A 12,500-nucleotide genomic window follows, 5' to 3' on the forward strand; every position below is an offset into this window, starting at 1 on the left:
TACGGTACGGTACGGTACGGTACGGTACGGTACGGTACGGTACGGTACGGTACGATATAGTATGGTATAGTATGGTATGGTATGGTATGGTATGGTATGGTATGGTATGGTATGGTATGGTATAGAATTATCAACGAAAACTAAGGATTATCTCGTTTCTTTCGAAGATCAATTGGCATTTTTAAAGAATGATTATAAATTCCAAATGAGAGATAAAAGATCGTATAAATCACATTCGTCAAAGCGATCATATACGATCTCTAAATGCCTAATTACTGAAAAATCTATGCATACAAAACCAAACATGTCACCGTTTGCGCGGCAGCCTTTTCTCAGCCATCAAAGGAATTATGCGTTAGATTAATTCAGTATCTTAAGTTACCTAGGTAATGTGTTTGTGTATCAAATCATTATCGTAACAATTATTTGTTGGGCACACACCGAATTAAAGTCTCAGCTGTAAGCACGCGTCATATTTTGCTCCTCAATAATATTTATTCATTAGCCATCCTCCTTCGGTGGAGTAAACCAACCTGGAAAGATAGTTTTAGAGATACTCTTTTTAAAAGGCAAAAATGACGGTTACATTTTCTGACAAAGAATTATTCCTTAAATCTTGTGTTGGTGTTATCAAAGGAGCCAACCACTTTATATATATATATGTGTGTGTGTATATATATATACATATATACATCATATATATATATATATATATATACATACGCATACACAAATATTAATATTAAATTCTCTCACCATTCTTTTCATGTATTTGTACGAGCGATTTAAACGATTGTTGCGCGCGAGCCAAACTGTATTGCCCTTGTCCACCGCACACTTTACCAGCACCACCTGAGCCTTGAAACTGTATGCGTGCTTTTCCTTTTACCAGCGTCGCAGAAATTTGCATTATTACCGCTTCTACCGTATACGCCGAACTCCAGCCCTGTTTCGTAAGAAGTTCCATACAAATAGCACCACCTACGAGGACGTATCCACCCGATATGATGGGATGTACGACTCTTACAAACGGTGGTTCGAATGGATAAGTTTCCTACAATAAATCAAAATGAAAAAAAAAAAAAAGACAATAGAATATTTTATCAAAAACAAGTTATCCTCATTGGTTTACAAAGAGAACAGATCGTTTGCTCTCACTTTTTATTACATTTTTCAACGCACAGCTTTATATACCTTAAAAAGCATGTTAAGAAGAATACTGTCTTTGCCTTCCTTTTCTTTAAGAAGAATGAGATCGCTATGGAGAGGCGAATCAGGATCAACACACATCAACCTAATGTTCCATTCGTATAAACTGTCATTTACTAATTCTATGCTGTACATTCCTGAAATAAATTTATACGATACAGATGAAGTTTTTCAAAGATATTAACTTCTCTGAGACTGGCGATACAGACAATTATCCATGATGCATTAACCACATAATACCTTTCTTAAAGCTGTCACTTCGGTAAATGTCTCTCAGTTCTTTCATTAGCCTGTCTGTTGCTTGTACGCTTCCACAAACAGATCCCTTTAAGTAATCTTGTCTCTGATTCTGTCTCAACCTTTCTAGCGTCGCAAGGTGCTCTAAATCCATTTCTTCCCCCTTTGTACGGATAAAATACATAGCAATCCGTAAAAATCATAAATAACATGCTTACTTCTACAATGTTTATAACAGGCATAGAAATTTATTACGTAAGTAAAGAGAATAAAGTAATAAAAGGAATCTACTTACCTTGGTCTTTGAATTCGCGTCACCTTCATCCATATCTAAATGAAGATCTTCTTCCGCTTCGCTTTCTTCATCTTCGTCAATATCTTCAGTATCTTCAGCTTCCATTCTTTGCGCCATAGCTTCATTAGCTCCACCTAATCTTAATGGGTCCAATGCTGTTCTTAGTCGTTCCACGTCTGGTGGTTCTGGTAAAGAATGAAGCCGACATAATTCTTTAAGGAGGATTCCAACTTGATTGATTACATGGTTGTCGCGACCAGTGGTGTTGCTTAAAATCTGTACTGCATTGGTGACACTGGTCTCTTCGGATTCTGCGAACCATACTGGTGGTGTGGAGGGATACGTTTCCTAAGAAAATAAATGACGTGTACTTTTACGACATCGAAAGAATGAAAGACGTATCTTAAAAGTATAAACACACGAGTATTCCTACTTGAAAACCAAATGTCGTTTTCTTTAAAAAACGAAGGAAAAAAGAAGAAGCTAAATTACAAAAAATACAAAAATTCTTACTTATTCGCGTCTGAATTAAATTTAGAGACGTCTAAATAAAAGATTACATTCACTCGTAACGAAGCAAATACAAAATGATATTTATCAAGAAACACAAACTTTTCACGAGCTTTATACACTCTATAGATGGATACCACGGTAATTATTGGAAAAGCATAACGTCGAAACGATCGATGTGCTATTTCGACAAAACAAATACATATGTATATATATCTATGATATATATACATATATATATATATCCAATATCGACGCGAAACCCCGGATTTCGTTCGCTCCAACGATGTCTTCTTTTTCGTCCACATGTACTTACTTAACCCAATCAAAAAGAAATCTCACGAATCATATCAAAACCAAACAACACTACTTACACATCATACATATGTTCATATCGAAACGATTAAGTTAAATTAAATGAAAATTCTTTTACGATCGGATATTATCAAAATACCAATTCGAATAATTCGGTGAACAACACTTGTGTACCGGAAAAAACACAAACACACACACACACACACATACAAAATCGTACTGCGTAAAACTGCAAGGTAAGAAGAAAGAAAAGAGAAGACCTTATTTTTAAGAGGAACGAAGGAACGAACCAACGAACCAACGAACCAACGAACGAACGAACGAACGAACAAAAAGCTCGTTTCACTCGGCTTATTGCGGGACAAAGATGACATGCTTACGATAATACACGAATTACAAGTTACGACGATGCGACGATGACGACGGGAACGACCGATCGCGTAACGTATCTAATGATACCCGCGAAATACAAGGAAAGCAAAAGAAATGAAAATAAAATAAAAGAATAACGACGTAATAGACGAAATAAACACGTACAATGTATATAAATATATCCGATTAATCGTGTTTGTTTGAAACGTACGAAAAGATGATTGGATAAGCATAACGATGATAACGACGACGATAACGATGATAACGAAGACGAAAAAGACTACGACGACAACGACGACGAAGATGATGACGTTTTACTATTGAAATAATCGTAATGACGAATGACATGTACACACCGTTTGATCATAACGAATAAAAAATAATAAAAGGAGAGGTAGGTAGTAGTTCCGTTGTGAGGGCCTTACCCTCTATCGAGTACACACCACGCATTGACCTCCAGACGCGCGCGACGCGTTAATTCCTCGACAAAAATCTAACCATCGAACAAATCGAGGAAGAGAGAGAGAAAGAAGGGAGGGAGGAAGGGAAAAAGAGAGGGAGGGAAGATCGATCGAAGCAACGTCAAAATCTTACGAGTGTGGTACGGCGAAAGGACGGCGATATGGGCTAAATGTAAAAGCGTGTGACTCGAGCTCTACGAAAGAGAGAAAGAGAGAGGGAGAGAGAGAGAGAGAAAGATCGAAGAGTCGAACGAGATTCTTCTTGTCAAAAGTCCCAAATAACAACACGATGAGAATGTTGTTGTTTCTTTGTCCTTATCGGTTGAGACAGAGAACGAGAGAGAGAGAGAGAGAGAGAAAGAGAGGAAGAATCGGCGAGTATGAGAAAAAGGGAGAGTGAGACGAGAGTAAAGGAAGAGAGAGAGAGAGAGAGACAGAGAGAGAAAGAGCGAAAGGGAACGAGAGAGGTAGGTAGACAGACAGACAGAAGAGAAGGAGGGCGGTATAAAGAGAGACAGAGATGAAAGATAGACAGAGAGAGACACAGAGAGAGAGAGAAAGAGAGCGAGAGAGAAGGAAAGAAACAACGACGGAAATGAAGGCGCGCTTCTCCGACGGAAAAATATCAAGGCTTATGTAAAATTAAATAATCGAATTCATAATCGTTTGTCACAATAGATAAATACACTTTGACGCACTTACTGTTATATTGGCGTGTATTTCGTATTTCTTCCCATTTTTACCGACGAACCTGCAGCTGAGCTCGTCCACGCTCGCAGACATTATTTGAAATCTCTCATGGCTCTTTGGGAAGACGGACTCGAGGGTTTTTATCTCCTGCTTTAACGTGTTCAAGCAAGCCATTTGGGGTGAAAACGGCCGAGTCTGCTGTGCCCCAAATTTTTCGGCGGTTACGTCCACCAAAAACACAGCAGCCGAGAGAAACACGACGAACCCGATGACTACCCGACAAAATGGCGACCGCGACTGAGAACTTCGGCCGGTCTCGTGCGATTCCGTTTTCCTCCGCTGTCAGCTGGCGCCACCGTTGGACACCATTGCGCTTTTGCGCAAGCGCATTCACGTCCTTCCGTCGCGCCAATCGTTCAAATTCATTTTCTAGGATAACCGGAAGTATATTAAGTTTAATCATTTGTATAATCTTTCTTTTTCATAGGGGTACTATGGGAGTTTATGTAAATAGGATATGTATCGAATAAATATGTATCTTTTTGTTTATTATGTATCTTTACTTCTTCATCGAATTAAATCTCATCGGTAGTATATCCTAATGCTAAAAGATATCTCCTTTTTTTTTTTTGTTCTTTTTTCAACAAATTCTAAAATCATTATTGAGATTGTTCTTTTTTTTCTTTTTTCTTTCTTTTTTTTTTTTTTTTTTTTTTTTTTTTACGGAAATTGATGAGAGCTTTATCGATTGTATCATGAATTTATTTGAAATGCCTAGTATTTCTAAATCTTATAAACTATATTTACAACGAGAGAGAGAGAGAGAGAGAGAAAGAGAGAGAGAGAGAAAGAGAGAGAGAGAGAGAGAGAGGCGATAGTTATATTAAAGTATAATACACATATTATTTTTTAACAGATATTAACAAATAAATGCACTAGTCTAATGTGCTACAAATAATTAAATTCTAGTTTTTGGACTGGGCTCGTAAATCCTTGTCATTTTCTTTCTTTACTAATTTGTTTTTCGACGTCGAGCACAGAGAATATTCTTTTGCTTTTCTTTTTCTTTTTTTCTTCTTTTCTTTGTTCTATCTTTTTTTTAAGTACTTTTCAAAATACTTCGCACATAAGCCCTCTTTAGAAATTATAATGAAATCATTTAAATCATTTGTTTCCATATCTTGGGATAAGACTTTTAAATTGCCATAAATATATCCAGGTGGTGCCATAGTTCTTTCTCAATGTGTCACGTATTCCTCTCTTACGTGACATAATCTCACTGTGAACATACATATCTTTTTTTTTTCTCTTTTTTTTTTTTCATTATTTATGTAAAACGACATTAGCTGAACTTGATTATCATCTCTTTTGCAAACAAAAATTCTTCTCTCATTGTTGATTTAAACAAAATAATATGTGGACATTCATATAAAAAAAAAAAAAAAAAAAAAAAAAAAAAAAAAAAAAAAAAAAAAAAAAAAAAAAAAACAATCAATAATAATAATAATAATTATTATTATTATTATTATTATTATAAAAATAAAACAGTTTCATACGATAGAACTGGACAACTTCATAAAATAATTTTTTTGTACAAATTTTTCATATGTATTATCGAAGGTCGTTATTAAAATAGAAGGAGGAGGCACCAGTCCATTGTATTAGTCTTTTCAAATGGCAATCGGACCTGTCTGTCAAAATTTATATATATATATATAGACTAAATATAATTTATAAATAAAATATACTGTTTCCACCGTAACAGGATGCCTGAGCAATTTTTTTCTTTATATCAAAAATCCTTAATTGCATGGATTCGTTACTATAATTTTATTTCCTCTTGTGTGTGTATGCGTGGGTGTATATATATATATATGATATGATATATGTATATATGTATATAGATGTATATATATACATATATATACGTATATATATATATGTGTGTGTGTGTGTGTGTGTGTGTGTATGCGTGTGTGTACATCTTTTTAAGAAATACGTATCCTCAAGATTTGCGATCAATAAAAAATTAATTTATTCACTGATTATTCAACGTAAATGTAAAGCCTCTTGATTGTAAACTAAAAAATTAAATAAACATTAACGAAACAAAACATTATTGTTATTATTATTGTTTTTTGTTTTATAATAAATATAGAATAATATCACTATTATCCTATTATTTTGTTATGTTAATACTTCTTCAATGACTTTAAATTACAATTTGCGTTAACTTTTTGTACTGTTAAAGCACTGACAGTCGAAACGGAAGACTATGTGCACGCTCTTGATTTTTAAATTATTAATTTTATCACTGGAAAACAAGATTCTTTCTTTCTTTCTTTCTTTCTTTCTTTCTTTCTTTCTTTCTTTCTTTCTTTCTTTCTTTTTCTTTTTCTTTTTATATATATTTCCATTCTTTAGCGTATTTTCTGTTGATTTTTCTAGTATTTAAAAATAAATACAGACATTTCTTATTTTTCTTTTTTGTTTGTCTTCTTTTTATATATATATATATACAGAATAATTTTATAAATTATGAGATTCTTTAAATATAACAAAACGGCTATGGGACGAAACTATTAAATATAAATTTTATAGAACAAACAAAAAAAGAAAAAAAAAAAAAAAAGAAAGAAAAAAAGACGAAAAAGAAACATTTACAACGAATGCAATATATATGTTGTATCTTCTTTCTGTAATATACATAACATTTGTTCGCTTTATAACATTAAGAAATGTTGTAAATAAAGAAAAAAATTTTGAAAGAATTATATTATTCTATGATCTTCATATTCTTCTTCTTCTTCTTCTTCTTCTTCTTCTTCTTCTTCTTTTTCTTCTTCTTCTTCTTTCTCTTCTTCTTCTTGGAATGGTTAAATTAACGTTAATTATCTTACATACGAATTTTACATTATGATGACATATAGTCCATTGATTGTTATCATATTGTAAAGACCTAATGTATCCTAAGCTGCTGCTGCTGTTGTTCTTGCTGCTGCTGCTGCTGCTGCCGTCGCTGCTGTCGTTGCTGCTGCTGCTATTGCTGCCACCGCCGCTGTTGTTGTTTTTACTCGTTTTTTGTTCTTTTTTTTTTTCATTTATTTTTTTTCTTTTTTATTTATTATAAAGAACATTTCATAAATGTTGAATACTTTATTAAAACCTATGTACTGCAATCCTGTGTACGGTGCATTAAAATAGAAGAAAGTTGAACGTCGTTTCTTCTCAAAGATTTTTTTCACTGGTTTCATATGATCGATCAATCGTTCTGTTTTTAATAAATATAGGCATTTGATAACTGATTAAAAAAAAAAAAAAAAATCTCTTATAATTTGACATTTTTAGAGTACGCACACATCTGAAATATTACCAATTAAAAATTGTAACTTTCAAAATAGGTTGTTCTCTGTTAATTTTTTTATGCCAAAATATGAATCAAAGGATTCAAAAACCACTAATGCAGCTATTTATCAGGATACACATTAGTAACAACTAGGAACTTGAAGAAGCATTACCTCCACCTTTCAAATGTACAAATGCCAATGTATATTTTCCTTTTTTTAAATATATATATATATGTGTGTGTATATATATACATATAGATATACATATATATATACATATATATATATATATTCGCTCCAATATGCAATAGGCATTTTGATATCTACTTCGATATCGAATATGGTGCATCCTTTGAGAACGACCTCAACAGCTTATTTATATCATCTCAGATATATTTTAGCGCATTCTTTCTCCAAGGACACGTTTAAAGAGAGAATGTGGACAGGTTTTATTTACAGAAAATATCATCTCGGACAAGTTAAAAGAGATGCTTGTCATATATCATTTTTTTTTTTTTCCTTTTTACAGTACAGAAATTATTATAGTACGATTTAATAGTACGAAATTTTTGAGATAACCGAAACGAACGTTGCTAGGAGCAACTTTTAACAAAACATCACATAGAACACAATATAATAATATCAACCGCGCGCATCTCCAATTTTGTTTGTTGTATGACTTTATTTACAAGCATTATGTTTCTCATTAGTATAAAGATATGCTTTGGAGAAAGAAATGGCTCTCTCAGACTATATGTCACAGATCTCTTGTACTCAAACACGAAATTCAGGTGATCATATTGCTCAAAGCAATAATGCCAAGTATGTATTTTTTGACTTTGAGATTTGTAGATCTTATGATCGTGCATCGTAATAACGTCTCAGTCAATGTGTTTTATCGGCTTATTTAAAATGCCGGGTGATAGTAATCGTAAGTAGGCCAGTAAGGCTGTAGCCAGTCCTAGCTAGTACGTTGTCGTTTTTTCGGTTGGTGATCTTCAGAAGAATGTGCTGGTGCAGGCATCACCATATCGTCTCTGTTAAACATGTACTTAAACTGAGGCATGTACTTCATAATATTTCCTACTTGAATTAGTGGCAATTCTTCGTTTAAAGAAGAGCATTTTCCTGCTTCCATCAACATTTTCATTTGCAGTCTGCATAAGTAAAAGTAATTTCCATTTTCAGTTCATGTGTATATATATATATATATATATTTATATTTATTTTTTTTTTATTTGTTTATTTATTTATTATGCAGGTTGTATATCGCTGCGAGAAACTCACCTATTCCCTTGGTATAAATCTATGTTTAAGACATCCGTAAGAACTTGTCTACAACTGTTAATGTCACAGGCAGGAAAATAATTAGACACAAAGTCTGGGAGTGTCATCAACAATTCAGAGTAGATATATGGTTTAAAGTTGATACAAGGTACCATTTTGTCTTCTATCAATGCCTTTTGGACTTGATATGGTTGCGCTTGGCAACTCGATAGAGGTGTTTCTGATATATTTATCAAAGCTTTTCTTCCTCTTGAATCCCTATAAATAGAGTGAATTATATCCTGTTAATAATAAAAAATAATTTATCAGAGTGACATTATCAAGATACAATAACATGTATATAAAGCGTACCTGGAACTATTATTACTTCCATTCACTGGTATTAAAGGTGGTGGATATTTTGTATGGGATGTATTGTGTACAGGTGGTGTATGCCTTTGCTGACGTGCTAATAACGTCGATGCTGTCGTAGGAGCAGGCATAAGGGCTTGTACCTGTTCACTCAAACCAATCATTTGTGGATACGTTCTGGCTGTGACCGCGTCAGGAACACCCAAGGAAGGTGTTGTATATGTCGTAGTTACCCTGAAATATTAGCCCTTTTATGATAAGTAGTATGTATTATGTAATTTCAATTATGATAGGAATGAAGTAAAATTTGTAGAAAATGAAAATTATTTGAAGCAGAGAAAAGATTTGTTCAAATTTGAAGAAATTTCGAATGAATAAATTTGATGATAGACTACATTTTAATTTGTTTTATTATCTCTCAAAAATAAAAATGAAATTGTTATTTTTACATCATTTTAATGGATACGTATATATATATATATATATAAATGTTATTTATGAATTAGTAACTAAAATATTAACTGAAATTTTTTATACTTGTGATTATTTGATTTAGGCATAAATCAGTTATGAAAATATCAGACAAAATGACGTACTTTTGCAATATAGAAGCGTATTTAGCTCTCATTAAGCCGTTGATTACAACATAACTGCACGTTTGCATAGATCAAATAATTTCTATTCGTGTTAATTTTGTGCATGCTGTCTTACTCTTTCCGTAGTGGTAGTAAAACTATAGTACATTTAACAAAGACTCACCAGTCATCCTTCCCATAGGTTGGATAACTATACAAAAAAAATTATACATTGTATGTACAAATGCAAAAAGCTTCAGTGCAGTGATCTACATAATAAATAATGATTACATCTATTATGTAGAAGAATATTTAAAACATCGAAAGAGAAATAATTGATAATCAGTGCTTGGAAAAGAAAAAATTGAAAAGCCAATATATTTCCACTGATATCTTTATCAAAAACAAAAAAATGAATTAAGAAAAAAAAATATGTTCTTAACAAAACTAAGAATCTAATATATCGTTACATTATTTATTTTATAAAAAATTTTAAGCAACTTTATGTACAACACAAAATAATCTGTTTTATATCTTTCTACAAAATATGTAACATTTTACACACATATATGTCCAAAAACATTATTATTTAATGAATGGAAACATTTTTGGTACAAAAAGATTTGGAACAATTCATCTTATATCACCTATGCGAATTATATACGTTATACCATCCATCAGAAATCGACCGTTTAAAATACTTGAAAACAAAAAGCAAGCAGAGATCACTCGAGGAAAGTGCAACGAAGACAAAGTGTAAACTATAAGAAAGAGTGAAGAACTTTATCGACGATATATATGTGTACGATCATTGAAACGGAACATCTTATACTTTTAACTCACCCAAGATTAGGTTGACTGGTGTGCGCCGTTGCTCTGACAAGAGGGGGTGGTTGGGCCTGAGCAACGGCTTGCATAGTAGTAACTGGATAAACTCCAGGGTACTGAGCCGTTGCTCCGCCACCACCCCCTCTACTTCTTGACTGATGAGTAGTATAGGTTTTGCTTGACGCAGATATCTACCGCAGACATTTCAATGGATTAACCATTGGAAAGAGAAGGTTAGTCCAAAATTCAAAGATTACTTACATTGTGCATGTTCAACGGAGGTGGCGTACGTATGAGAGAATTAGCCTGAGAGACTAGGGCGGTTTGGAAAGTCGGCTGTCCACCAACGAGTCCTGACCAGCCATTGACAACACCCTGTACGACGTTCAACATTGGTTGAGAAGGGATACTCGATCTTCCAGATGGAAGCGAGGATGGCGAGGAATGAGCGGGATGCGTCGTAGCAGCGGTTTGCCTCGACTGACTAACTCGCTGCGTTTGAGCGGCACTCGTCGCACTAGATCCACGTGGTAATATCGTCTGTAAAGGGCCCGTACGCGTATTAAGGCTCGCCTTACTCGTATTATTTTGTACGGATGTTGTCTTCGACACCGGTGGCGTGGGCGGTTGTCTGGTCCATCCACCACCGCCCCCACCACCCTTGCTACTCACTAACAACTGAGAGTCCATCACTTTGTTCGGCCAATAATCTTCGAACCCCGTATCAGGGGGAAAGTAACTTTTAATATCACTCAAACTGATCACGGAGCATGTCTCACTTGCGAAGAGTTCGTTTCTTATACCCTGTACCTTGCAACAAAACTTCAAATACGAAAGGTCCCAACCTTCGAGTTTCTCCGCCTTCAACTTCAAATTCTCCGTTTCGCCCTCGAAATAAAATAGGGGTACGTATTGGAGACCGTCCTTCACCGTATAAGGTACCACAGATTCCTTATTTATCCGTATGAAACCACACTTGTCGGCCTTGTGCCTGCTCGTTACGTTCGGATTCGCGCCAGCCGTTAACTTTGTATAACACACATCCAAAAACGTATAGAATTCTTTAGCGTCGGATAACCTCACTACGAGATCCTTGCACGTAAACTGATCCCTTCCAAATTGATTATCGCAATGCTTGATATTAATCTCGTTGAAAAGCTTACTCTCGGCATCCGTAATATAGTAACTTCTTATGCACGTACAGCTATAGATATCCGAGTGCAGGTAACTCAGGTACTTGTTCAACAGCTTAGACTCTAGGATTCGTACCGCGCAATATTTTTCACCGGCACGGAATATGTAAGGTATGTGACACTCATCGAAACTCGTCCATCCGAATCTACCCCTTTGACTTTCGTCGTCCAATGGAGTTTTACCCTCTCCCGTCGCCGTCGATCCTGTTGTTTTCGCCACAGTCGAATCGGCCGGACGCTTGTTTAAATATCCAAGGATTCCAGGAAGATTAGCCTGCGACGAAGATAAACACTGACTGGCGGCTCCTCTTTGCTGTGCTGATCCTCCTCCACCTCCACCTCCACCCCCTCCTCCTCCTCCTGCCGCCGCCGCCGCCGAGACCATTTTCGCCTTGTTCGCTTCCACCATTTTGGCAGCCAATTCTCGGATCTCCGCTTCATCTGGGCGTTCTTGTTTAACGACAACTTTATCGAAACCTATGAAAGAAAAGGAAACGTCAGTCATTCGTTCTCATCTTTAAAGAATCAAGCAACATACGCACGCTTGCTCATACTCGAATCGTTAAATCAAACATGGTGAAAAATGTTCCTCATGTGCTGTATGTGATTTATATGCGTATTAGATAGGATAAGTAAATAAATAAATACATAAATACATAAATAAATAAATAAATACATACATACATACATACATACATAAATACATACATACATACATACATACATACATACATACATACATACATAAATAAATAAATAAGATCCTCCTTCCTTATAATCGTCATTTGTTTCGCATAGTCCGATCGATAATACAACCCAACCTTACATTC

General features: G+C 34.6%; 2 protein-coding genes across 10 annotated transcripts in view; both read right to left on the bottom strand.

The window, feature by feature from the left end:
• Window positions 1–141: 141 nt before the first annotated feature.
• On the bottom strand, window positions 142–4,725 carry LOC122629997 (ubiquitin-conjugating enzyme E2 Q2). Its single transcript, XM_043813990.1, has 6 exons — window positions 4,102–4,725; window positions 1,742–2,089; window positions 1,450–1,609; window positions 1,195–1,346; window positions 757–1,054; window positions 142–533 (listed from the first exon to the last, which is right to left on the bottom strand). Exons 1-6 carry the CDS (start codon window positions 4,261–4,263, stop codon window positions 502–504), a joined length of 1,152 nt encoding a protein of 383 aa, XP_043669925.1. The 5' UTR covers window positions 4,264–4,725; the 3' UTR covers window positions 142–501.
• Window positions 4,726–6,763: 2,038 nt separating this feature from the next.
• LOC122629993 overlaps window positions 6,764–12,500 on the bottom strand; it is an 18,923-nt gene continuing 13,186 nt past the window's right edge. For 6 of the 9 annotated variants that reach the window (XM_043813968.1, XM_043813967.1, XM_043813971.1 and 3 more), the window contains 6 exons: window positions 10,739–12,147; window positions 10,493–10,668; window positions 9,834–9,860; window positions 9,075–9,308; window positions 8,724–8,981; window positions 6,764–8,593 (listed from right to left, as the gene is read on the bottom strand). In XM_043813968.1, coding sequence (XP_043669903.1) covers window positions 8,398–8,593; window positions 8,724–8,981; window positions 9,075–9,308; window positions 9,834–9,860; window positions 10,493–10,668; window positions 10,739–12,147 — 2,300 coding nt within the window. In that variant the 3' untranslated portion in view covers window positions 6,764–8,397. Of the gene's footprint in view, window positions 8,594–8,723; window positions 9,005–9,074; window positions 9,309–9,833; window positions 9,861–10,492; window positions 10,669–10,738; window positions 12,148–12,212; window positions 12,268–12,500 lie in introns of those variants that run through there. The other 3 variants (XM_043813973.1, XM_043813970.1, XM_043813975.1) reach the window with 3 other exon arrangements.

This window comes from Vespula pensylvanica, chromosome 6, assembly GCF_014466175.1.
Source record: "Vespula pensylvanica isolate Volc-1 chromosome 6, ASM1446617v1, whole genome shotgun sequence".
Lineage (NCBI taxonomy): Eukaryota > Metazoa > Arthropoda > Insecta > Hymenoptera > Vespidae > Vespula > Vespula pensylvanica.

Coding starts and splice junctions, on each gene's coding strand:
- LOC122629997 (XM_043813990.1), bottom strand. CDS start 4,263: ATGGCTTGCTTGAACACGTTAAAGCAGGAGATAAAAACCCTCGAGTCC. Junction 2,090..4,101: donor AAATACACGCCAATATAACA/GTAAGTGCGTCA, acceptor TTATTTTCTTAG/GAAACGTATCCCTCCACACC. Junction 1,055..1,194: donor TTCTTAACATGCTTTTTAAG/GTATATAAAGCT, acceptor GATTTATTGTAG/GAAACTTATCCATTCGAACC.